Genomic DNA, 25,463 nt, shown 5'->3' on the forward strand with positions numbered 1-25,463 from the left:
TGTCCAAGATTACTTTTTCCTAACTGTTCATCTATGCCTAAAACACTACATTTTACTACTTTGAAACTATAAAATAAAACATTAACATTGTCTGCTTATTATTTTGATTTTTAAAAGAAATCTGATTAATAAAATTAATTCAATGGAAATATTGTTCCATACAAAATATAACTTTGAATAAAAATACAGGATAAAAGCTATTAAAAGATGAACACGAACGAAGATGTTTTCTTGCATCTAGTAGGTTAAATGATCATTAACGAAACAATTTAAAACAAATACTTTATTAGCCATACACTATATTTTAATAAGCAGAAAATTGTTTTGTTTCTGAATTTGAAATGAGGATAGTGTACACCTTAAGGACACCCATTGATATCTAGAATGATGATTGCTTCAGATGATGAGAGTTTAATGAAATGTACTGCTAAAATATGTCGTGGTACACCAAAAATAAAACTTTAAAGCGGTAGAAAGTAAGTACACTGTATATCGAAATGGGTAGAAATTCGTACGATTTTATATAAACTGTGAATATAAGTATATTTTACATGAACAAGTTATACAGTTGTAAATGATTAAGTTTAATCCAAATATTAACGTTTTAGCTCCAAATGCAACATTTGTTCAGATGGAATTATGAGTTATTTGCTACAGTTTCGATCTTAATCAGGAGACATCGAACAACCTGTTTTCAATTAAATATCACAAAACAGGAATATCTTGACGTACATATTATATTCTCAATGCCATTGGACAAAACACTTCAATATATATTTTGGTAACATATATATGAGGGCACCTGCAGGTAACCTTGAGAATTTGTATGAAAAAATAAACGTAATGTAAAACGTACGCTTTTTAAGGACAGACGAGACGTTCCTTAATAATTGTTATTTTTTTTCTAAGAATTTGTCGTTGAAGTATTGCTACTAAAACATGTTTACACACAAAGAATTGAGGTACCTTACCAGGTATTTCTGCAAGATACCAGGGATAGTTTTTCTTATATAATCCTTTTGGGAAAAAATAAAAAAAAATTCGAATTGGAAATGTTTAAGTGTTTGGATTTAAAAAAAAAAAGTTTAGAAACTGGTTTAGAAATCAGAATGTTATTAAAATTTTGAATATTTTTCATACATTACGAAAATATACAAAACAGCTTTTGAGGAACGTCTCGTCTGACCTTAACAATATATAAAAGCTCAAATATTTGATAAATTAATTAATTTGTTGAACGCCGTGTCGGCAACTTTACAGCCATATCTGGGCTTCAATATTTGATGAAGTATATGTAAATGATAATTATACAATTAAAAAAAAGTCTGCATGAAGATGAACGCCAAAAGTTAATCTTCCAGGGCAACCAACTGTCTTAATTTTTTGAAAACTATTCCAGTATCCCACAAAAACAGATTGTCAGTTTTCTAAGTCCACCAGACTTATCTGTGGGTTGATACTTGACGGAGTCGCAGCTCTTTCCATGTCAGATTTAGATGACTTTACAGATGAAATACTCTGAGCAGTGATAGATCTGTCGAAGACATGTTGATTAGGAGGAAGGCTTTTTTCAACTGGACTCACGTGGTAGAATAAATTGTTCAAATAGTTGTCTTTTTCTTCTGGTTGACCCACTTTTCTAAAAAAGAAATTGAAATATTTTAAGACATAATGGATTTTTTAAATTGTTCTACTACAAAGGAAATGTCGTGGTGGATTTGTTTGAATTTTTTCAGAAAGGTATTAACTGTTGACTTAAATCGTCTGAAAAAGAATCAAGGTAAATTGGATCCCAACCTTTTTGTTTCGTTGTATTTTTTGCATTTGTAAATAGTAAACATTACAACTATTCCAATCACAACCACTGCTGATAAAGGCCCGACCACAATCAGAAGGGGAAATCCTTCATGGAAATATGCAAAAAAAGCATTATTAGAAATGTAACTACATTTATGTGAGTAATAACTCAGTTTTAAATTGGAGCATATCTCCATTTTCTATTCGAATATGCAACTATACATAATTTCAAGTAAATCATTAGATTGCAACAACTGAAAATTTTTTCATAAATTTCAAAAAATATATTAATATTTTACCATCTGCCTTTCGTTTCTCTTGATGGGTATTATGCTGTGTATATATACTTTGTTGCGTTGTTGAGGCATCTTGGAAATTCGTTAGAGCTTCCGTACCATCACTGTTTGTATTAGCTTGAGAGGAATATGACATTGTTTGGGATGTGGTACTGTGTTCTCCATTTGTGGTGCTTGCTACATTTTCTGTAACGTTATCACAGGTGTCCTGCAAAATTGTATGTGATGACAGATTTTTTAAATTAAAGAAACAAGGAAACAAAGAAATCTAGTCAGAAAATATGTGTACATGGTTGGACAAAATGCAAACTTAAACACTTATTTTAAAAAAAATTATTTACATGTGCATTGCCTTATAGTATCCCTATATCTTTTATAAATCAAATGCGGAAATATTTTGTCCTTCATCAGTTTCGCAAATTGTACTAATGTAAGTAGATAATATTGATATTGTTTTCTAAAAAAATTTTCTGGCCAAAACAGATGTGTATGAAACACAAAAGGATAATCATATCAATTCAAATTCCTGTGGCTCTATGTCTAAGTGTTTGATACATCATAGAATGGTAAATATTCTGAAAGATTTTTTTACTCATTTAAACACGGTTATTGCGATAATTCTATTCGTTAGACCTACGAAAATTCAAGAAAGAACAATAATGAGTTAGACGTTACCAAATATTCACAGACAGCAGTTGTTGAATTACAGGAAAAACATTGTTCATCATAGATAAAAAATGTCATGGAGTTTCCAAAATGAACTGCATCATAGGACAGGTGTATATTAAATGCAGTGGCATATGGCTCAGAAGACGTTGCTCTCTTTCTCCTAGTGGACTTTGGTAATGTTATTGTAATGAGTGAAGAATCTTGGTAAGAAGCTGTTGAAATACTTGTTCCGGTGATCATCTGTGTTCCATTTGTTAATATCTATAAAAATATATAGGAAAAAAATCAAGAAAAAGTACATTATTAGAAGGCGATTTTCATTCCTTAATTAAGGCTAATTATAATGAAAACGCGGAGAGAGCGACAGAAAAGGGATACAGCTGTAATACTAAAAATGTCTAGAAATCTTAAAAATTATATCTAAGGTTAAATGAAACCCTCTCACCTTAACATGCTCGTACTTCACATGTATATCCTCTGACAAGAAATATCCCATAACATTTGTTTTAAGGCACGGTCTTACACGCTCCCCACAGAGTCCTTGTCCTGGAAGTCTGGTGTTGTCAGGTGGAACAGTTACCGAATGAGAACAGTCGAATCCTATGTAACCTGAATGACAGTTACACTCTCCTAAAGAGGAGAAAAAATATAAATACTCTGTACGTAAATGTAATTCATGCAATTAATATCTGCATGTAAAAACATTTGCATCTAGAGTAGAGTTATCAGTTATTCTTTTGATTAAATGCATTGAAAAATACCGCCATTGCAGTCCCCGTTCCCAGAGCAATTGTTGAAGCAAGCCATGGATGTAAACATGTTGAGAACACTCTGTCCAGTGGTATTATCTACGATGTAAAAGCGTTCGTCTCGTCTCATCAGAGACACACAATGATCTTTAATACTTTCCACTGTTAATGCCGTCCATTCAGTGGAGCCATTAGAATCCTTTTCGTATTGAAAAATAACTCTTATAAGATAGATTAAAACAAGTCTTCACATCAAAAAAGTTTAATTGTTCTGTTAGTACATGTACTTACTCTGATGTCAAGAATACAGTCCTCAATCGCTTGGGATGTCATATTTGACAAATCCAGGTGTCGGTCGCACTCTTCTATGGATGGATCAAGATTAATTTTGTCTTTGCAGTGGGATCTGGCAGACTCCTCTGTCCAACCATTTGTCCAGTTCGACTCCTTAAACACAACAGAAGCTTGCTAAGTTGCAGTATACCTTTAATGTATATTCTAGACCCTTCAAAATCTACTGTTGAGGTATGGCATATGATGATCTTTATCAAGTATGGCTTTTTATAGAGTAAATAAAATAGGCATGCTTATAACTCAGTGCAAGGAACAGATATATATGGTTTTGCTGTGTTATTTATGTTACTCTTTTATCTAAACCCCTCATTATGTTTTAAATGACGAGGAATATATGTGGGGATAACGAACAGCATTCGAACTCAAAGGTCAGTTAAACAATACAAAATGGGAGCGGAGAAAACACGGATCTCCAAAACAAGTGCCAAATCAAAACAAGCGTTTGCCTTACGTGTCTTTTACTGTTATCATGTTTTGATTCATTACAGTTACGATAGAGCATACATTATGTACGAGTTTAAAAGAGAAAACATGCTTACCACCGGTATATAGTCTGGATCAAAATCGGGATCATAAACTATGGTTTGAGTCTCAATAATGTTGTCCCCATTGTCTATCGATCTCCTCCGCCGTAGTCCCCCTTCACAGGCTTCTTCAAAAGGAGAATTCCACTGCACTTTGGAGCATTTAACCATGGCGTCAGTGATGGTACAGTTTGCCGTGTAGTGGTTGGGAAAGTCTCCAAGACTCTTTGCTTCTGTTGAGCATGAACAATATACCGGCAACGTATTGACTGAGGTGGTGAGATCTACGTTTGGTCCGAACAAACTTCTTGTTGATTGGATATTTGTTATTCTGGGAAATAAAAATATAAGTTTAAAATACGCAAATATTTCAAAGACAGATAGGATTAATGGTTTTCTTTCTTATGTTTTTTTCACGTAGAAAAATCCTATCAGAATAGACACCTACTCCCTAATAATATGCATATTTGGGATCCCATTTACTATTATTATTTAAGAATCCAATCGGTATAAGACATCCCCACCATCGACATTTTAAACTAAACACCAGCACAATGCTTTTCAACAATAAGACTGAGCTTTTTCCAGAAATAGGATTGACTAGATTTAAGATTTTATATAAACCAAAGAGACATACATCATAGGTATATATACATTAAACATAAAGTACATAGAAAAACATTTTGAATGAACCAAGTTTTGAATAAAAAAATATATAATTAATTATGAATAAATAAGGCATTTATCAATCCATAATTTCATTTCTTAATCTTTTTGCAAAACATACATTTTTTCCAAGATTAAATATTTCTTCTGTATCAGAGGTGGACAACAGTTGTGTTAGAGATGTCTGTTTTTATAATTTAGTTCAAATCTACATACATGTAATTTCAAATGGAACATCTCATAACAAGAAGAAATTCAAATACCTCCAACTTCTTGTAAAAGTTAAGAAGTTATTGGTTGGTGAGGAACTACCAAAAGGAATAAAATCATCCGTTCCATCCAAATTAGCATTTCCACAAATCCCTTCAATATTTCCAACGTCGAAGTAAGATGGTAAAATATTGATGGAATAAAAATGGGATCCAGAATACCAATAATTCAATTCTGTACCTGTTGGCAGGGAAATCTAAAACATAATATCCCTTGATTGTATTGAAGTAAAAAATGGTGAATTTTAGGTGTACATTATTATTTAATGATTTGACAAAAAACTATCAAATATACGTACAAAGAAAGGTATATGTATTTTTTTTTATATTTTCATATACAAATTAAAAAATAAGACAGGGGGCTTATTGCTTACTGTGACGGAATAGCCGGTATCCTTGATGTCCATGTGCTGTTTGTCACACAGTCGAAGAATTTTTGTATGGAAGCCAAAAGATTGCAGGAATGTGTTTGAAATTATGGGACAGTGATGATGGATGTAAATAGAGTTTTCCACACGGACTGCTATACCACAGGAACATGATCCCAAAAAACATCGTCTAGTCATTACATGAATCTACAATAAATTTTGTTTTGAATCAAGATATACATATGAGAGGGTCGTGCAATAAATGATGCATGGTGCCATTTCAAAAATAAGATAAAAGCATACAAAACAATCTATGTATTTTTTTCAGTCCTTCAAAGTTTTCCTAGTAAACATATACGCATTTCCAAAGTCTTTCCATTCGTCATCAGAACACCTCAGCATACACTTTTGAGGAATTTCTCAAAATACACTGATGAATACCACTCTTCGGGACATACGTCAAATTGCATTCTTCTTTTGACTGATTTTTGAGAAGTTTTGAAATAAAAAGATATCACAATAATTAAGATCTAGAAAACACGAAGATGGCTAGGCTCTTTAAACGTATTTCTTTTCACAATCCCTTGTACATTTTATCCTTTTTTGCAGCAATCTTCTTGCGCACACAAAAAAATGACTCAGAGATAGATATTTTGACTTTCTATTACAGAAAAGCTGCTAAACCTTCCTCAAAGTGATTTTACATGCTATATAAACACAATCAGTGATGATCCTTCCTCGTCATGTAGTTTCGTGTCATTTTGTACGTCTTTACTAAGGAGGAGACGACGTGTATAATTAAAGCAATTTTGGAGCAGTGGCTTCTCATTGTAATAATAACGACAACTTAATCTCTTATTCCATTTTCTCTAATTGTTCTTCCTTGAGACAATTTAAACTGCGCCAATGTTTTGACAAACATCATCCATACCCTATTTGTATTTTAATTTATCAATGGGGTTATTACGAAGGTTTAAGGGGATGAAGGATGTATGGTCACGTGACTCAGTTGATTTACGTCATAATATCTGATAAAATATGTACAAAACGAGATTGAAACCACAGTGCTTGTATAATTTTTTTGACTGTTTGTTTGCGTTCACCATCTAGTATAAAAATATCTGAAAACATTCAAATTTCTTGCAAATATTATCAAATTACGGAATAGATTAATCCACTCTGCCGTTTCCCTACTCTGCGCGTCCAGTGCGTCTTTGACGTCATAGTGGATCTCTTAGTTCAGTAAGATCATACACGGTAAAAACGGGTAGTATGAAATCATAAAAACGGGCCATAATATGTAATGGTAGGGTATTTTGTAAATTTCAGAACGCAAAAAATATTTTTACATGGTTGTTGACGGAAAAGTTCGGTGGGTTTGTCTTATTTCGCTTATTTCAGAAATGTGTGACGTCATAGTTGGGTTTTCCCGTACTCGAGAAATGTAAACATGACACGTTTTTCTCATGATCATGACTCGTTTAACTTTGCCCCGTGCAATATTGAGCTCAGCTTCACCAATCGATATTTTTACAGTTAATCAATACAATGACGACCTTGAACTTCGACGTAAATTTTCAAATATTGAATGATAGGATTTCTTGCAAATTAATTTTTTTATGGTTTAATATGTCCTAAAAAAGTCGTAAATTTCCGTCTCCAGATGTGGTGTTACAAAAGAATCTTGCTTTTTCGAATTATTAACTCTATTCGTACTCTAAAATATTTTAAAAGACACATTTCCGCTGGTATATTTTTTATCTATGGTGAAAAATTTCAATTATCGACCGAGTAATGGACCCAGAAACACGGAGAATAAAATCTCCGCTCAGACACTGTGGGGTATGGTGTTTGTCACTCAATATCTCAGAAATAATTCTAGAAACCTATTGATATGTCTGCTTTATAGTATGTAGGACATACTAAATAAGATATATACAAAATATGAAAAAAAATAAATTATTTTTTCAGCTAAAGGTCCTTCATCCCCTTAAGTCTTAGGCATTTGTTAGTAGATTTTGCACTTATCTGTTTTCAAAACTTTATAAAAATGATCATAATGGTTTGAGTGTCTAACATTTGTCTTTTAAAGCAAATCTGAAATTTAAAGATCCCATGCCACTGATAACACCTCATTTTTTGTATCTCTATAAATTTTGATCGACAAGATAGACTGCAATCTTGTAAAATGCTTTTCTTTATTTGGGATTTTTTAAATCCATCGAAACAGTGTAAAGCGTATGATATTTTTTTTCAAGATATCAATACTAAATCCTACTTATTGATATTGTTTCTTCATTAAATGATATAATGAACCAACGTTTACATATACAACCTTTTTATTCTCTTAGCAGAGAACACTTTTTATGAGTCTTAATTTTAATGTAGTATCCAAGCTAGATTATTTTACATGTGAATTTCTCTGCAAGGACTATTACTTCTAAAATTTCAAAATACTGAGCGACCCTCCAATGACCAAGATATTCATAAAACAATAATAAACTGACATTAAGGCCACTGTTTAAAATTATCATCTCCAAAAATGGGCATTTAATAATAATAATTTTAATGAATCAAATTAAGTGCAATAACAGAGGAATAATATCCATATTCAGTTGCATTACATTTCATGAATGACGAGGAATCGTCCTACATCCCTTTGCCTTTTGGTTTCTTACCTTGATGTTCCTCTTCTTGTGACTATACATGACAAACTCTCCTACATCATTAACACTTCCATGACTTCCGTCAAATGTACGTAATCTTGGATCTGTCCAGAATTTACAATATATATGCCGAATTGTAAAGTCCTTGTCAGACACATAAACCTAAAAGTAAATTTTTAAAAAAAAAATCGTTAATATATTAAGGATGTCACAATTTTAATGGATATTCCAATAGGCTAAAACTGGATCACATGATCAAGTATAAAAAGTATTATAGACTGGATGTTTCTTTTTTAAAAATTTAGAAACCTGCTGTTTCTAAAATTGGAAACGTTCTTCTGTGAAGTTACAAAAAGTGCTAATGTCACAAAATATAGTCTATATACTAGATGCTTTTAAAAACAGATACTGCAACTGGTATTCATTACTATGACGTCATAATGCAAATGACATAACAATACCTTATATGAGAAGGACTGAGTATAAGAAAGATGGATTTTAAAACATTTGTATAATATTCGAATATTCGATGAATTAAATACTTCCTGCTCATAATATAATATGTATCTATTTGACCGATTTAGTTTAATACCTTATACAATTAACAAGGGTTCTTTTACACAGTATCTTGAAGTTTGGTAGAAATGTATGTCTTAAATTATGTTCAAGACAGAAAGGAATTCATTTAAAAAAATTTTTTTTTTGAGTTTCTGCTTATATAATAAGCACTATTATTTGCAATATAAAAAAAATACTTTCTACGAAATTGCAGAAATAAGATATTACATGTTTTTAATATCATTTATATGTAAAAGTTCTGCGAAACATTTTACCCATCAAAAACAAATAAAAAAAAATACTTAGTAAAATAGGGATATGGTTTATTTGATTTATCTAAGGTAATTGTTTCTTCTTGTTTTATGTCACCTTGATATCTGGCATCGTTATGTTGTCCCAGACACGCGACGGGTCCATGCCATTTGTGGTAGTTGTACCAAGCCTGATGTTGGTTTCTCGATCAGCTATATTGATAAGATTATCAACATTTCCCGTAACATTGAGTCTCACTGTGGAATTCCAGGACAAACCTTTTACCAAAATCCCGCAATGGTTTTCTTCGAAGGATATGACGTCACTGTTGGAGAAATTGGTACATTGCTGAATACTTGACTGGTAGATTGGAGTCAACAGATAGATAAGTCCGTCACAGCCACTTTGAAATGATTTTGCAATGCAACCGACAGGGACAGTTACATTGAAGTTTATTGAGATTGTCTCACTCTCCGCAACGATATACTCAGTCTTTTCGGGCTGTTTGAATTGTAAATAAAGTATTGAGTTACTTTCACATTATCGCAACTGTTAACAGTTTTTCTCTTCAACAGTTTTTTTTAACTCTATGACGGAAATTTTAATTGGCAATAGATTGCAAATAAGTTGTTGAATTGTTAGATTGACGTAGTTCTATAGTATTTTAAATCTAAATTGGGATCAATCATAAAAATAATGAAGTGTAACATTTAAAATCTTACAAATATTCCTGCATTAAAATCTGCGCTGTATTGATGTTTACCAGGGGCAACACCACTTGAGAAACGAACTCTGACAGAACACTTGACCTAAAATAAGAAAGGTACATTTTTTCAACGATGACAAGATGTCTACTTATAATACAAAATTTAAATTTTGAATGATATAGCACACAAAAAAAAAATTAGGTCATGTAAGCATATACCTTCATATTTAGGTCATGCCCATTTACCCAGTCTTCCGGGTAAAGCCAAAGCGATGTTGAGTCAAAAGTTTGGTTTCGGGTAACCTTTACCTTGTCTTCATCAATGAACCAATGGACGTCAAACAGATAACTGTCGTTCTTAGGTTCGTCGAAAACGCATTTGAACACAGTTATAAGGGAAGGATTATTCGGAAAGAAGGACGTACCTTCTTCTAAAGAGGTCACAACATTTGGGGTAACTGTTATGTTTGGCACACCTATACGAAGAAAAACATGAATAATGTTAGAATTTTTGATAGGAAATATATAGTTCTAACTATGTACAGAATCATTAAAGCTTGAATATTTGTCGTACACCACCGAAGGTTTTAAGCACTAATATATGTATCACTGTTGTAGCATAGAATATTTTGAAATTCATTCTGTTATTATTTAAGACACATGGATTATTTACTAGCACAGCCTGGGGAATATCCTGTCTCTGATCCAAAACCTTCTTCGCATTTTACTTTGTCTCCTACAAAAAAATCGAACTAGAGTGGTTGCTAATTGTTGCTTTTTCATTAAATTTGCATATTTTTTGGAGTCACGACACTCCTTCAGCAAGGACATTGTACGTAAAGCGATATTGGATTTCAATAGGTTCAGGTAACATTTTGCTGATTGTATATTTTTCCCTTAAACATAATAGCAATAGATAATAAATCATACTTATGAACACAAAACAAGGATGATCTTTCATAGATAATAGATTTAATGAGTTCTTGTAGACAACATTTACAAAACATGTATGGCTTACTGTTATTTACACCAGGAAGTTAAATTTGTTTCAAGTTTGGATGAAGACCAATAATTTAAAGGTCTATCTGCATATGATTTAGATCATACCTATACAATATCCAGAGCTCATCATATTTGTTTTGACGAGGTAATAAACTCTAAATTCTCCACAGTTTCGGATTTTTATGCCTAATGTAGAAGTACATTGTCCCAAAAAAGTCACCATGCATGCCGTTCTATTTACCACCCCTTCTGCGACGTTTGGAATTGTACCTAAAACCAAAAAAAAAATATTTTACCATCGCATATTATGCATTCATCTGTTCATTACATACGTTTGTTATAATTCAATGAATAACAAAAGAGTGAAAGTCACTTCCTCTCTTTCTGTGTGGGATGTGTTTGTGGGTGGGAGGGTGTGTTTGTGTGTGAGGGTGCTTGTGAGAGTGTTTATAGTTTGTTTGTGCACGTTACCCTGTAACCAGATCGGATACATCGTTCCACATGACAACAAAGTCGGTGCTGTGAGAGGCATGTCATTCCCGGCCTCACTTTCAAATCTGTACCAACCATCTGACATAAAGTTGTCAGAGATTGAAGTCTGTTCGGGAGTAAGCAAAACCCCGATAGATCTTCGGACTTCATCTTTCTTCAATATATAAGTTGTACATTCATCTATTTAAAGAAAAAAAGCAATTTTTGATATCTTTGTTTTAGATGGCAAAATGTCATGTGATTGTAATAGTAAGATGAAATGCTGTTTTTTCTTTTTTTGAAATATGAAAAAGAAACTGAATTAAAGAATTCCTATTAAGTTTCTGTACGTATGTAGATTAACACCTTATATATTACGGTAACCTTCAAACTATCACGTACTTTTAGATTTACCATAATAGGTGGCTAGTATCAACAAATCGTATTTACACTTTGTAAAAACTAGCATTACTAGTAAATTTCTAGCCTTGCCATTTATTTTAAATAATTGTATTAAATTATACTTCTTGTAAGCAATTAGACATGTTAAAAAATTTGATTTAGGAAAGCTAAATGGAGTCATGGAATATTTACAATTATATGCTTTTTTATTATTTTAAAGATATTATTTTCTGATCTATTCTTTTATAACAATACAAGTAAATCAAATTGTAGCTTTAGCGAATTTTAAATGAAGTAGCGGATATATTTACCGGGTATATCTGAGACGCTCGAAAGTTTCAAATGAATACTTATACACATGTGTATACAAACAATTTCATTTTTACCGAAAATCAATTTCCCTTTATTTTACTCAAAGTCGGGAAAAAAAACTATCAGCTTTGAATGAACACACAAAGCAGACAACAAATCCTTAAATGACATCGCGTACAACTCCATATGAACAAAAATTATTAAAAATCTGATGAATCAGAAGGAGAAAACACATGCTGTGGCCTTAAATTTAAGATTCATATTCATGTGAACTAATAATAATATTGTAGGTTAAACAAAATTCTAGTTTCTATCCATATAATTATATCGATTTAATATAACTTTATCATTTACAGACAAAAAGGGTTTATTAAAAAAACTAAATTTATGTCAAATGGAATGATTTCAAATTCTGCTTTGTCAATTTTACTTTTTTATGCACTTGAGTCTGCTGTCACTGCTTTTGGTTTACCGCTTCCAATATTTGATTTTGAAAAGCAGGATCTTTTAAACTACAGAAGACTGCTGACAAATAAATTACTGTAACCCTGGCAATTTATCAACTTAAGTTAACGAAAGTTATATTTTTTTATAATGACCCTCTGGGCAAATTTAACCCTTCCTTCAGTTGTGCGTGTTTTTTACAAATTGAAGGCCTTTGTTTTTTTTCTAAATTTGTCAACAAAATGTCTACTTGATCAATAATTAAGGGCTGACTGTGGGCGATTTCGGTCGACAGGGGATGATTATTCTTTTAAGTCCTGACCTCACCTGGAATCTCTAGGAAACTATCTGTGTTTTGTTTCGAGGAATTTTAATTTCCGCTACTTTGACATCTTTCAAATCATGGTATTGTTTGGGTGGAAATGTGTATGGATTGAAAACAACATTTACATCATCAAAATTTTTCTTATTACGGCAATTTAATAACAATCCAAAAGAGCTTGAGTTTATATTTTTTTAAAATTTGCATCTTACTTTAAAATTCCTCTTAAACAATCATGTAAGATAAATAAAGAATCACATATATAAAATCAGTGATTAATAATTCTACCAAAAACAGCAAAGTGATGTATAGGTTTCTTTATCTGCAGGTCTCCAGCTGAACCATGTGCTGGTACCCTTACTAGTTCTTTGTCAAGTGATTTTACCGATAAAATTCTGATAACAATGCTTCAATGTACGATATGTAACACAATACAAATTTTGAAAAACTGTCCTACATCGTTCAAAACAAAACTTACTATTTTTGCCATCTTTTAATTTTTACCCATCCCCATTACCGTTGTAAATATCTGTTTTAATATTAAAATTATTCTTGATATAAAAAGATTTTTTGAAGTTGAATACTATTGTTTTGTTTTTGTTTGTTTGTTTTGATATTGAGAGTTCGAAATATTGATCAAAGAATTTTTTTATAATAAAAAGACTGTAGGAAAACTTAAATTTTCTTCATGAATCTAATTAATCATTTTAAAACCTGTTCTTTTTTAATGACATGACAAAAAATCATAATTTTTGTAATTACTGACGCTCAGTTAATTCAAATTTAAGACACGACAGGGGTGTCAAAGTTTTTTTCATAGTAAATAAAATTATAGAAAATTTTAGTATAGTTCTCTAAAATCAAAGTATCAATTTCTCCCCTTTACATTTTTTACCAAATTTCATATCTCTATACATTCCAATTCTTTCCAATTGATAAAAAGTCTTTTTTCCAAAAAGAAATATTACTTGAATGAAATATTTACATGGAATCTTATAGATATCAATGTTATTAAGTATTAAATGTTTCCTTGCTAAAAATTAATGTATTTTACTTCCTATCATCCCAGTATATTTTGAATAACTTACTTGAGTTTACTACTTGAAAATAGAGAACACATAACAAAACCAGTTTCCACTTGATCAGCTTGCGGCCTTCGTATTTTAACTCCATTATTGAAAATGCATATTTTCAATAACTACTTGTCTTCAGGACTGATCATTTTAAACACAAACCTTGGTTTAAATACTTAGTCGTGTCCTTGAAAAATTTGTAAATCAATTGAACTTCTGCAAAAAATAACAAAACTACATACTAACTGATAGGTTTTGTGGTGTAATTTGTCTTTATTTCATTACCATAGTACAATGACATAAAACAAAATGGAAAATATTCTGTTTCAGTTTCTCTTTTTATATGTTTTACCAGTGTTTTCAATATGTTTATCCAGCACGACTACATGTATTACTGATCGATGAGGACTGACTAACAATATGATGAGAATGTTCTACTTTTCATCTGTGAGATTAATAGATTAATTAATTATTTTACATTATTTAATTCACAGAAAAAAATTTATTGAATCAACTTTTTTTTTAAATCAGGGATGATTTCGGGAAAGAACAAGATTGTCAAAATTTGCAGCGTCCAAGAATCCATAGCTACAGTTTTAACATTTCTTGATTAAGAGGTTTATATTCTAAAGCAAGTTAAGATATTGGCAAACAACTGATGAAACAAGAATATCAGTAATCTTATTTAAAGTTATAATTTCGTTAGCTGTATGTTCGATACAATGACCTTGTCAGCAAAAAGAATGTTTCAAATTTTGACATACGTTTTTCATTCTAACTGTTGGACCATTATTTACACACTGAATGATAGTATTTCCTTTATATATCATATATGATCGATTGCATGACTTCCTTGGCATGTTCCATCTCTGATGTTTTAATCCAAAATTTTATTCTTTAATGGATGTTTGAATAAGAAAATTCCATACATGTATATGCCTATATAGCCACATTTTAATGATACCTCATGAAACATATAATGATAATCCATGGGTTTATGTTGAAAATTAAAGAAAAAGAGTTTAAAAAGTGTCTTATGTAAAGATTTTAAAAATAATTATAAAAATAATTAACGCTTATAATATTTTTTTAAAGGTCATGACGGCACATTTTTTTTTTTATATTTTTAGACAAAAGTGATGTTAAATGTCAATACGATCACTGCCAGTTTGAAATCTTATACATGTATTTAATTTTTAACAAGAAATTCACTAGTTGCAAAATTGAAAACTTCTACAAAGGGGCTGTTATCAGCAAATAGCACAAAATGTGCCAATCAACTCATAAACACTAGATTTTTTAAGGAAAAGAAATACATGTTAGATATGAGCGACTTGAAATTGTTACTCTGAACATAATCTACTAAAGGGTTTTACGAGTAAATGTTCAGAAAAAGTGTGTGCTTATCTATTGCATCTTTGTCTTTGGTTTTCTTAACGAACATGGTTTTTATATAACAAATTCATGATATCTTGTATTGCAAATAGGCTCTGCATGCACTTTTTAATATGATTATCTTCGCATAATTGTTTTAATGAATATATTAATTCTTTTAAAACGAAAAATTAGTACTTTGATATTTTAAGATGTTTCAATGACAAGGGATTTTAAGAAATGAAGTAAATTGTTCTATTTATTTGCATTACTTCCGGGTCTGACAGAGACGAGTAATTGAGTAAAGCTATAAAAAGACAAAATTGAATAGGCTCCAGTAATTGATTATCTTCTAGATACGTTAGAAAGAAAACAAAACCTGTACATAAAGGATCAACTCTAAGCCTCAAACCTAAATTGTAAACCGATTCCTATTTATTCATATAGTTCTCGTGCACATGTACCTAACATCTGATATTTAAAGACCAAAGCACATTGAAACATACAATGGTCTAAAATATATAAATCAAGTACTTGTGTTATACGAATAAAGTGTTTATCGTTAAAATAAAGGCATATTATTTTCAATTTAGTGTGTATTTAAACCAGTGCATGTCATTTTGAAGCATTTTATTAGGTGGCTTAACTGGATACATCTGTAGAATACGCAGATGAGTTGTTAATGCTATTTATGTCTTGCAAATTAATAGATGGGCTGACAACACCACAGCATGGTCTGCATTACAACAACAAATGACCCATCTTATAAAGAATTTGACGTAGAACAGAAGGAAAGAAAATTACATGGTCAACAAATATTTAAATCAAGTTCATAAATCTTATTTCAAAGGTCACACTTCTCAAAAACTGTCTACGGACAGTCCCGACCCCATCCGCTTTCTAGATCAGCTCAGTTATATCATGCAAATGATTGATACAACATATACTTTTTCAGCAAATGTACTGTTTTAAAACAATTTAGTTGTGACAAGAATATCTATTTCTTCGACTCTGGAAATATTTTTGCAGATATACAGTTAAAATTATGTTCTTATACAGATATATATCGCGGCTTAAAGATACTCATAAGAAAATATATATACATGCACGTTGTTTAACTCGATCGAAAAACACAATTTTGATAGTATCTTGTAAGTGGATTTATATTTCAGAAGAGTATAATTTCTTTAAATGCAATGAATTCCAACTTGAAATTAAAGATACCACAGAGTCTACATCATATGCTTAATATTTGGATATTTTATGAGAAAAAAAGACTTTAATGTTACATGTAACCTAACAACAAAGTAAAGCTGATCCCTTCAACTTTCAATGATGTAGGAATATACTCTTGTTGTCTGATAAATCGATTTTATTCTCTCATTTGTGTCGATACACAAGAACATGTACGATCAATTTCTAAAACAAGGCACGTTATTACTTTATGTAAAGGTTGTACTTGTAAGGATTTTCCCGGTTTTTTTTTAAGTATGACCAGAGGCACAAGGTGGATGTGATTGGTCGGCATGGGCACTTACTCATTTATGGTATCCGATCCCACCACTGAGGTATTAGAGGATCGTGTTTGTTCTGCTTCTGATTTTTATTGTTGAATGCACCTATATGGTCTTCAATACTGTTCGATATTTCCTAATTTCATTGAATATTTTTTTTAATCAAATCTCAATTACATGATAAAATAAGATGGATATTTTAATTTTACGTATATTTTTTTTTCGATCGTACATTGAGCCTTCTTTTCAACTTATTTGCACACAACAACATACAATTTTTTCTAATATTACATCAGTCATATGGCAGAAAATAGAATCACTCTACATTAAATGATGTCAGTACCATAATAAATTTGATATTCACATCTATGGCATCTAAGTGACAAAGAAATACAGTTTTACAAGTTGAATAAGAATACTCAATAATGAATTACCGGTAATCGTGTTGTTTAGGAAAATCAGCACTCGATCGCCAAGTCAACTCATACCTGTCCATATAAATAATGGTTCTTGAATATAAAATTAACCAAATAATAGGACCAGTTACTTGAATCGTAGGGTAAATAATTCTTCTCCAAATTTTTTCATTGTATTATTATACTTTAATGATTATTTTTATTATACTGTTTGCTCAAAGAAAATTGAGGTACCTTATCAAGCAAAATACAAAAGGGAAACATTATACCTATTTAAAACTAGTTGAAATAATTTGAATTGTCAAAATTACAAGTTTTAGGGTCTTTTTTAAAAAGATCCTAATTAAAGTGTAGGAATTACAAGAAAATAATTATACCATATCTGATTTTAATTTGTATATGTATTACGATGATAAATCTTTTATTATAATCATCCTGGTTCAAAATCGCAATCTAAGGCATAATTAGAAGAACAAAGAAAAGGGTTAAAGTGTGTATGCTTTTTATTTCTTTTAATATAAATCAAGATTGGCAATGTCTGATTAAAAGAAAAAAGAAAAAAATATCTAAAATATTCATTACAAAAATTACTGCAATTCTTTTAGAACTTTGCTACAGAGTGCTCTGAGTGTATGCATCCATTTTTTCTTAACTATTTATATCTAAAAATCATTATTTTTTTCTCATTGCAATATCGTATTAAAAAAAAAAGAGAAAACAAAAAAGACTGATAAATTAAATATCGTATAAAATGAGAAATAGTGAGAGGGCTAAAATAGGCTTTGCCTGCTGCCCAATCCCATTCACTTATGTGAATAAAATTTTGTATAAATAAAAAAAAATTAAATGATAAATATTGTTATAATCATGTAAATTTCAGAGATTTTCAGAATTTTGTATTTCCAGAATACGAACTATCTCTGCTATGATACATTATGTAAAAATTATACAGTTGTCTAAAATGAAATATGTAAATTCCACATGTATTATACTTATAAGGTGTGTAAAAATCCACGACATGCAAAACACCAGAAAGGGGTCTAAAAGGTTAAAATGTGTGCTTTTGTTTAATTCACAAACGCTGAGCGCAATGGAAGTACAACGTCATCAGCGAAAATCAATAGTTTACTTTCCGTTACATGCTAAGGCGCATTACTTAGTTTCCTCGAATATATACACATACTGTTGCAGATATGAGACTATATCTTCATAAAATATCCAATAATAAAAAATATAGCTGTTAGTATCATGACTATAATTATGAACATACGTATAAATAAATGGTATGAATAAGCGGTACGAATGGACTAACAAAATTTAAGGATAAAGGCGAAGAAACTATATTCTGTGCTTCTTTAAACAAAACAAATTGTTAACCGGTTGAAATTTAGACTATATGTATTTATAAGGGCCTTTTCGCCCCTATCTTTCTAGATACAAGAGATTTAAGACGGGGGCAAATTCAAAGAATTTTAAAATCTTAAAATGGGACAAAGTTGTTTCCCAGTGTGAGAGGGAGAAAATATTTTGGGGCGAAAATAACTCCGTATTCAGTAATTTGACATTTCCATTTCTTCGTTTCTTCCGATATTTCAAAATATAATTTCAAAAATACAGTAAGGCATTTCATAACGCAATCAAAGATCCTTCCTATGCCAGTTATCAACATTACTGAACGCAGTTGGTAGATTTTTCAAGCTGCCATCATTATCTGTCGGACTTGTTTGTTTAGGCGAAACGTTTTCTGCATGATTCATCACATATGGTAGTGGTCTTTTAGCCGCTTTGCTTTTCGAACAGGATTTATATAATGTAACCGAAAACACGATAGCCACAATCAAAATCACGATTCCAGTTCCAGATATTATTGACAGGAATATTGGTGATGACTCCAACTAAAACAAAAAATAAAAGTTCTGTTGGTTGTTTTATCGGATGTATTTTAATTTGTTGAAAACAAGAAAAACATGTTTACTCAAGTCTAAGTACAGTATAAGTGGTAATTTTAGCGAGACGAAAATTCAGCAAATTCACCTTAGACGTTCGTATTTTATCTTTAGCACGATGTTATTAATGCAATTTTAAAATGGTCACTTAAGAAGCTATAACAAATAAAACGCAATTAACTTATAACAAAATTCAATTTTAGCGATCTTATAACCCTTGTTAATAATGCCAAAATTAAATCCTGGCTAAAAATCGGTAATTACAAAACATATTTAATTTTTCCAAAATATACCTCATCACTGTTGTACTTCGATGTTGGTGTTGTCTCCATGTAGGTTTGAGTTGATTCAGATAGTACAGTTGTTTCTGCTGATTTCTTTGTTGAAAATAGTTCTTCAGTTGTTGTTGATGGACTCGTAGAAGTGTCCTTCTCAGTAGTTTTGGTAGAACCTTCGTTGGTAGAATCTGATGATATTATTTCAGTCGATGTTTCAACTTTGATTGTAGTCGTCAATTCCTTTGTCGTCGTTGACAATTGCGTAGTCGGTTTATCTTCGTCTTCTGTTGTTTTTTGTTGAAAAGTTGTTGCTGTGCTTTCTTCAAAAGCTGTAGATTGAACAGTAATTCCAGCACCTGTCGTTATAGAAACGGTTGTTGTTTCTACGAAGGTGGCCTGATCAGCTGTCACTTTATCTGTGATTGTGCTTTTTTCAGCTGTTGTTTTTTGATTCATTATTGTTGTCTCTTTTTCTGTTGTGATATCTTCTTCAGTGGTTACCGCTGTTGTCTGTTCATCTGTTGTTGAATCCGTTAAAGTTGTGTCCACGAACACTGTTGTGGTGGCTAGATTTTCCGTTGTTATTTGTTCAGTATTTATAGAGGTGATTTCCTGTGAGTATATGTATTCACATGACTGTAACTCATATAAATATCGAAATTTCTAAGTACTTTAAAAACATTTACGTTCATTACTTTGTTTGAAATAGCATTGCTAATTGGCGATGCACAAATCTTACATCCGAATGGTTTTGATTCATTTTAATTCATATTTTAAAAGTGTAAATTCTAATAATTAAAACATCTTGATATTTTTTTTTTAAAACGTTGGCTAAACATACTATTGAAAAAACCCATCTTTTGATCATTTTATTCATATTTTAAAGGTAAATTTTGCCATATAAAACATCCACATATGAAAACACGCCTTTCATATGAAAATCGTATGTGGATCATAATAGAATCATGTGGATCATATGAGAATCATATGTGGACCATATGAGAATCACATGTGAATCATTTGAGAATCATATGTGGATCATACGAGAATTATATGTATATAAAAACATATGAGAATCATATGTGGACCATCATATGTGGATCATATGATTACACATATGTTGATCATATGAAGTAATATACATATCATTCACATATGAAAGGCAATCCATATGTGAATCATATGAATATTTTGACAGTGATCATATAAAAATCATATGAAACTGTTCACTAATTTTCCCTTGTAATATGAAAATTGCACATATTTGGATCATATGGCAAGTTACATTTTTTGAAAACATATCCAAATATTTGTCCAGAAGGTTGTTATGTTCATCCCAAAAGTTGACATCTTTACGAGAGTAAAAGCGTGTTTGATATTACAGACCATGCAATCATTTACATAATCAGACAATCACAGCCTTCTGATACGAATGTATGCACCTTACATGATGGACAGAAATTTTTTTTACAATTTAGAATTCACTATTTTGTCTTAAGCTTCTTTGATTAAAACATACCGTTGTTGTTTCTGGTTCCACAGCCACAATTGTACCATTTGAAAACACAAAGTCACACTTAGCAAAAAACCCATCATCGTCATATGCGTTGAGTTGAACAGATTGTACACAACAATGTCCACTAAAATCATTAGAGGAAGTCTTATAAATTCATTTCTCTTTTTCCTCTTGAAATAGCTTGACATTTACCTATATTAGTATATTTGTTTTATACATCACAAAGTCACCATAAGCAATATCTATTATTCCATTTTGAGTCAAGTTAATTCAGTTCAAGTTGATCTGAGTTATAAAGCAGCTAGACATAATCTTGCTAGTTTCTTACCTGATATTAACATTCATGCTATTGTTTGTATTTGTTATGTTTTCATATTGAATGTTGACGTCATTGTTTGAAGCAACAATCTGGGAAGGTTTTATCAAAGTGAATGATATTTCTGTTGATCCACTCCATCTATAGTCGTCACAGGTTTTGGTTGTCAAGGACTCCTCAGGACACTGAGGTGATTGGTCAGTGATTTTACATTCAAGGCGCTGAACATCAGATATCTACAAGAACCACAGCAAGGCTTTAGCATTAAAATAATGGAGCGGGCCCCGCGTGTCCGGTAATGCCAGTATAAGCTGGGTTTAACTATGACTTCTTAAAATTTAAACTGAATGCACTTAAATTCTCACAAAATACTGATCTACGACATTCATATCAATGTACAGCTCCAAAAAAATATGCAGATTAACAAAAAAAACGGGAAAGTTTTATTTAAGCAAACAATGGTTAACTGCCTTTTGAAATTATGTCTTCCCAAAATATATCATAAAATTTGTCCTATTTTGTTTAGAATTCATTACATTCCGTTCAATTATATGATTTGAAGAGATGATAACTGTAGACCTACATAATACTTCTTCGATTCCATTTGCAAAACTTCTGTTGAGTTCCAGAGGAAAACAGTCAGTTGAACTTTCCTGCAAAATCAGTGTAAAAAGTTAAAAAATATTTGCATTTTGAAAATTGTTCCATTTTTACCCTTGAAAATTTCATTTTTAATATAACCTACACTGTAGATCCGCTGTCGGTTCCATTTAAATTGATCGTATTCACTACAGTTTCGCCAGCTTGAAGATGTATTGTCGTGCTATTCGATGATACTAGGAAACCCTTGTCGTCAGTTATGTTGACTTCAAAATTGGTCTCAACATTGCCGGTATTTGTCAGTTGATACGATATCGTTTCTTCTTTATTCAGCTGAAGATCATCTAATGAAAGTCGATGAAAGCATCATTTACGTGTATGTGTCCATTTTGTTCAAATGCTTCCATAAAAGTTTCTGCTCAATTCCAGAATTAAAATTATGTCACATTATTCGAAGAACATAACTTACTTGTAGATGGAAGTATCTTTAATCGAACACCAACAGGCGTGATGTCAAAACGTGTGACCCTAGATATCATATTTCCTGTTGCATCTGTACCTTCTATCTGTATACCGCTAACCTTGGTTTGTTTAGGCCATAATAAAAATATTCCTAGATTCTCATGAATACCGCCTGATTTTTTTTATTTCTGTTTTTCTTGTCTTTTTGTTTATCTACCATTCTACTTTCGTTTAATCCCGCGAAAGTCGACATGATTTTAAAAAAGATGGTATATTGCTGAAAAAGCCATTAATATTTTTTTAAACAATTTTGGTTGAAAAAGAACTGTGATGATGTGAAGTAAGAGATAATTAAACCTTTACTATGACTTTTATTCGGGTATTGTAGATAAAATTAAAAACATATATGCAAAACAGGAAAAAATATATATATAAAAAATTACCGCCTCGATTTTTTGGTCAACAATTTGTCATTACGGCCTTAAAAGCAAATTTTGAAACAGTCTGATGGCACTTGAGTGAGTTCCAAACTGGATATTTTTGACCATTTATCATCCAAAAGGAAAGCCCAGTTGATAGAAGCATTTTTTGGTAAATTTTGAACATCCACAGCTAATGTATAATTTGAACCTTTTAAAATTAATAAAAGTAATATTCAAATTTGAGTGCTCTTCTCATTTAGAGGGAGAGACAAACACAACCTGAAAAAATTATAAAAGTAATGTCAACTTTGTTCAAATGTTCTTTTCATTGAAAGGGAGACACAAACTAGGCAGTATCCATTTAAAATTTATAAACATTCAAATTTGAGAGGTTAAAACTCTTCTCATTTAGAGGGAGAGACAACACATTAAAATGGTTCCTTTTAAATGGTTCCTATTGTTTTGTGAAACAAAATAACTATTTTACAAATTATGGAAAAAAGTAATGTACAAGAGAGGGGAAACCAAACAAGAGAATTGAAACTTACAGTTTCTTTCAAGTTTTCCATTGCACGCCGCATTTAACCAAGAGTTATTTTTTCTTAAATATATGTTTATTTGAGTACTCTTCCCAAAAAATAAAATAAAATAAAATAAAATGAACTAAATCCATCATCCAGTAAAGAAGGTGAAGCTAACAAACAGTGTATGATCGATCGTGAAATTTTTAAACGATACATATCTGTGAGAAGGGTATAAACGGACGAACTTGTGGTAATTCCAGAAGAGGAAACAGGTGCTTAGATGGGGGGGGGGGTAAGCATCCCCTGTCGACCAGTCACGGCTTGGTCAGCTGTGGTCGAGGTGCAATTCGATCACGAGACTCTGTGATGTTTTTAAATTTCACGTATATGGTATTATAAGTAATTAAAGAAAATACAATAATTCTTTGAAAATCTTACAAAATGCTTATTTTAAATGAAATGATATCTCTTTTGTATATCTTTGTAATGAATGAAAAATGTTCAAAATTTCAATAACATTCTGATTCCTAAACCAGATTGACGTTGTGTGAAAATGTTAAACGTTCAATTTGAAAATTATTTTTTTTCTTAAAAGAATTTTATATGTGACCATATACTGGTGAAGGGTCAATTTTTTTTGAGCTAACATGTTTAATTAAGTAGCAATACTGCCATTGAACTAGTGGAAAATTTTATATATTATCAAGGAACGTCTCATCTGTCCTTAATGGGGCAATTGTATGGAGCAAATGCTTTTTAAAATCTCATTAGAAATTTTGAAAAAAATTTGCTTCAAAGGAAAATAAAGACTTTTCACCCGAAGAAGTAAAATAAGTGCCTATTGCAATTAAAACAGTTTGCTGAAAGTTTGCTGAAAGACACGGCGTCAATTACAAGATTACAAATATTTTGCCATTCATCCTTTTAATATTAACTTCAGATTACTTTTGTGTAGGATATATATCTTAATATCAAGTTGTTGAATGCACCAGAACAGTCGACTTTCATCTTCATTAAAGTTTTTTTTTTATCGTTTTTGCTTCAAAGCAATAAAAAACATGTCAGCTTTTGAAAAAGGGTGCATATAATTTATGTAAATCCAAACTGTTTACACCTCTCTGAAGAATGTGTGCTTAAAAAATTACAAACATTTTGTCAATGAGTAAATCAAGCATTCTTTGAATATTGACTTCAGATTAGTTCTGTGTAGAATCAGTGTAATCAAAAGCAATTTTGTTGATGACTAATGACAAGATAGTAAATTTAAAAGTAACATTTTTTATCTTTATTGAAACAAAAGTTGTAAAATGTGAAATCAAAAGGAAAACAAGGACAATATTTAACAATCTTTTCAGTGAGAAATAATACATGTAAATTGTTAAGTCATACGTTTTGATGTTACAAATTTGAAGAAAATAAAATTTCTTTGTTTTCTATTTTTGAAAACACATAACATGAATTACACCTCTTCTGCAATAAATCATTGTGAACCGAAACTGTGAGCAGAAGTATATAAAAATTAAATTTTTGTATAGAGTTAAGATACAGGTTTGCCGTGTTCTTTTAAACATTGCTTGATAACACTGAACCTCTTTCTGCTGCTTGTTTGCCATAAACTGCACATTAACTTGATTACCTATAACTGGATTGGTGTAGACCTGGTATAACATCCCATCTTCGGCAGTCTCAAGAAGGTTTGCTGTGAAGTCAATTTCACTTTGTCCTGTTACATTTGTATCCCACGTGATGGAGTTGGTGTTTCTTTTAAGTGTCCAATTACCAGCCATCGGAGACTAAAGATAAAATTTCAAATTACTTTTCATTTTATCGGACATGAAATTGAATATATTTATCAACACATATAAATAACGCCCAAGAACAAATCAGTTAATTTAAATTAGTTTATTTCTGATCAAGGTTGTTAGTGTTTTGTCAATCGTTGATTATTATTGATTTAAGATTACATTTAACAACAACTACTCGTGATCCGCAACAATTTGCATCAAAATTATAAATAAGATATTTATAGCCTGTCTTGTTTATGTGAAGGGTTTACCCATTGAATAAAGCTATGTTATTACCAAGGATATATACATAATTTACGAATAAGTATTGTTTTTATTCCAATTCTTCCAATACTGAAAATAACTTTTTAATCAAAACTATGATTTCATTTTTATTAAATTGTGGTGAAC

The 25,463-nt window shown here is 31.0% G+C and overlaps 3 protein-coding genes across 3 annotated transcripts in view; all 3 read right to left on the bottom strand.

Annotated features, from left to right (window-relative positions):
* Nucleotides 1–1,187: 1,187 nt before the first annotated feature.
* Nucleotides 1,188–14,025, bottom strand: LOC134249981 (von Willebrand factor D and EGF domain-containing protein-like). The gene is made up of 18 exons (XM_062732322.1): nucleotides 13,916–14,025; nucleotides 11,348–11,548; nucleotides 10,982–11,146; nucleotides 10,548–10,610; nucleotides 10,094–10,350; nucleotides 9,891–9,977; nucleotides 9,286–9,669; nucleotides 8,371–8,520; nucleotides 5,699–5,899; nucleotides 5,319–5,521; nucleotides 4,405–4,720; nucleotides 3,803–3,958; nucleotides 3,524–3,710; nucleotides 3,208–3,392; nucleotides 2,769–3,023; nucleotides 2,097–2,301; nucleotides 1,798–1,903; nucleotides 1,188–1,639 (listed from the first exon to the last, which is right to left on the bottom strand). The coding sequence occupies exons 1-18, from the start codon at nucleotides 13,998–14,000 to the stop codon at nucleotides 1,420–1,422; spliced, it is 3,426 nt and encodes a 1,141-aa protein (XP_062588306.1). The 5' UTR covers nucleotides 14,001–14,025; the 3' UTR covers nucleotides 1,188–1,419.
* A 4,662-nt stretch (nucleotides 14,026–18,687) lies between these two features.
* Nucleotides 18,688–22,438, bottom strand: LOC134249977 (mucin-2-like). The gene is made up of 7 exons (XM_062732318.1): nucleotides 22,330–22,438; nucleotides 22,006–22,204; nucleotides 21,844–21,913; nucleotides 21,273–21,496; nucleotides 20,948–21,068; nucleotides 19,444–20,040; nucleotides 18,688–19,099 (listed from the first exon to the last, which is right to left on the bottom strand). Exons 1-7 carry the CDS (start codon nucleotides 22,397–22,399, stop codon nucleotides 18,842–18,844), a joined length of 1,539 nt encoding a protein of 512 aa, XP_062588302.1. The 5' UTR covers nucleotides 22,400–22,438; the 3' UTR covers nucleotides 18,688–18,841.
* A 365-nt stretch (nucleotides 22,439–22,803) lies between these two features.
* LOC134249975 (von Willebrand factor A domain-containing protein 7-like) overlaps nucleotides 22,804–25,463 on the bottom strand; it is a 29,195-nt gene continuing 26,535 nt past the window's right edge. The window contains exons 13-14 of the mRNA XM_062732315.1: nucleotides 24,905–25,061; nucleotides 22,804–22,952 (exon numbers count right to left, since the gene is read on the bottom strand). Of these exons, the coding sequence (XP_062588299.1) occupies nucleotides 22,804–22,952; nucleotides 24,905–25,061 (306 nt within the window). The remainder of the gene's footprint in view (nucleotides 22,953–24,904; nucleotides 25,062–25,463) is intronic.

Source organism: Saccostrea cucullata, unplaced genomic scaffold, assembly GCF_032062105.1.
Source record: "Saccostrea cucullata isolate Sc308-1 unplaced genomic scaffold, CSIRO_AGI_Scuc_v1 ctg3138, whole genome shotgun sequence".
In the NCBI taxonomy this organism is placed as follows: domain Eukaryota; kingdom Metazoa; phylum Mollusca; class Bivalvia; order Ostreida; family Ostreidae; genus Saccostrea; species Saccostrea cuccullata.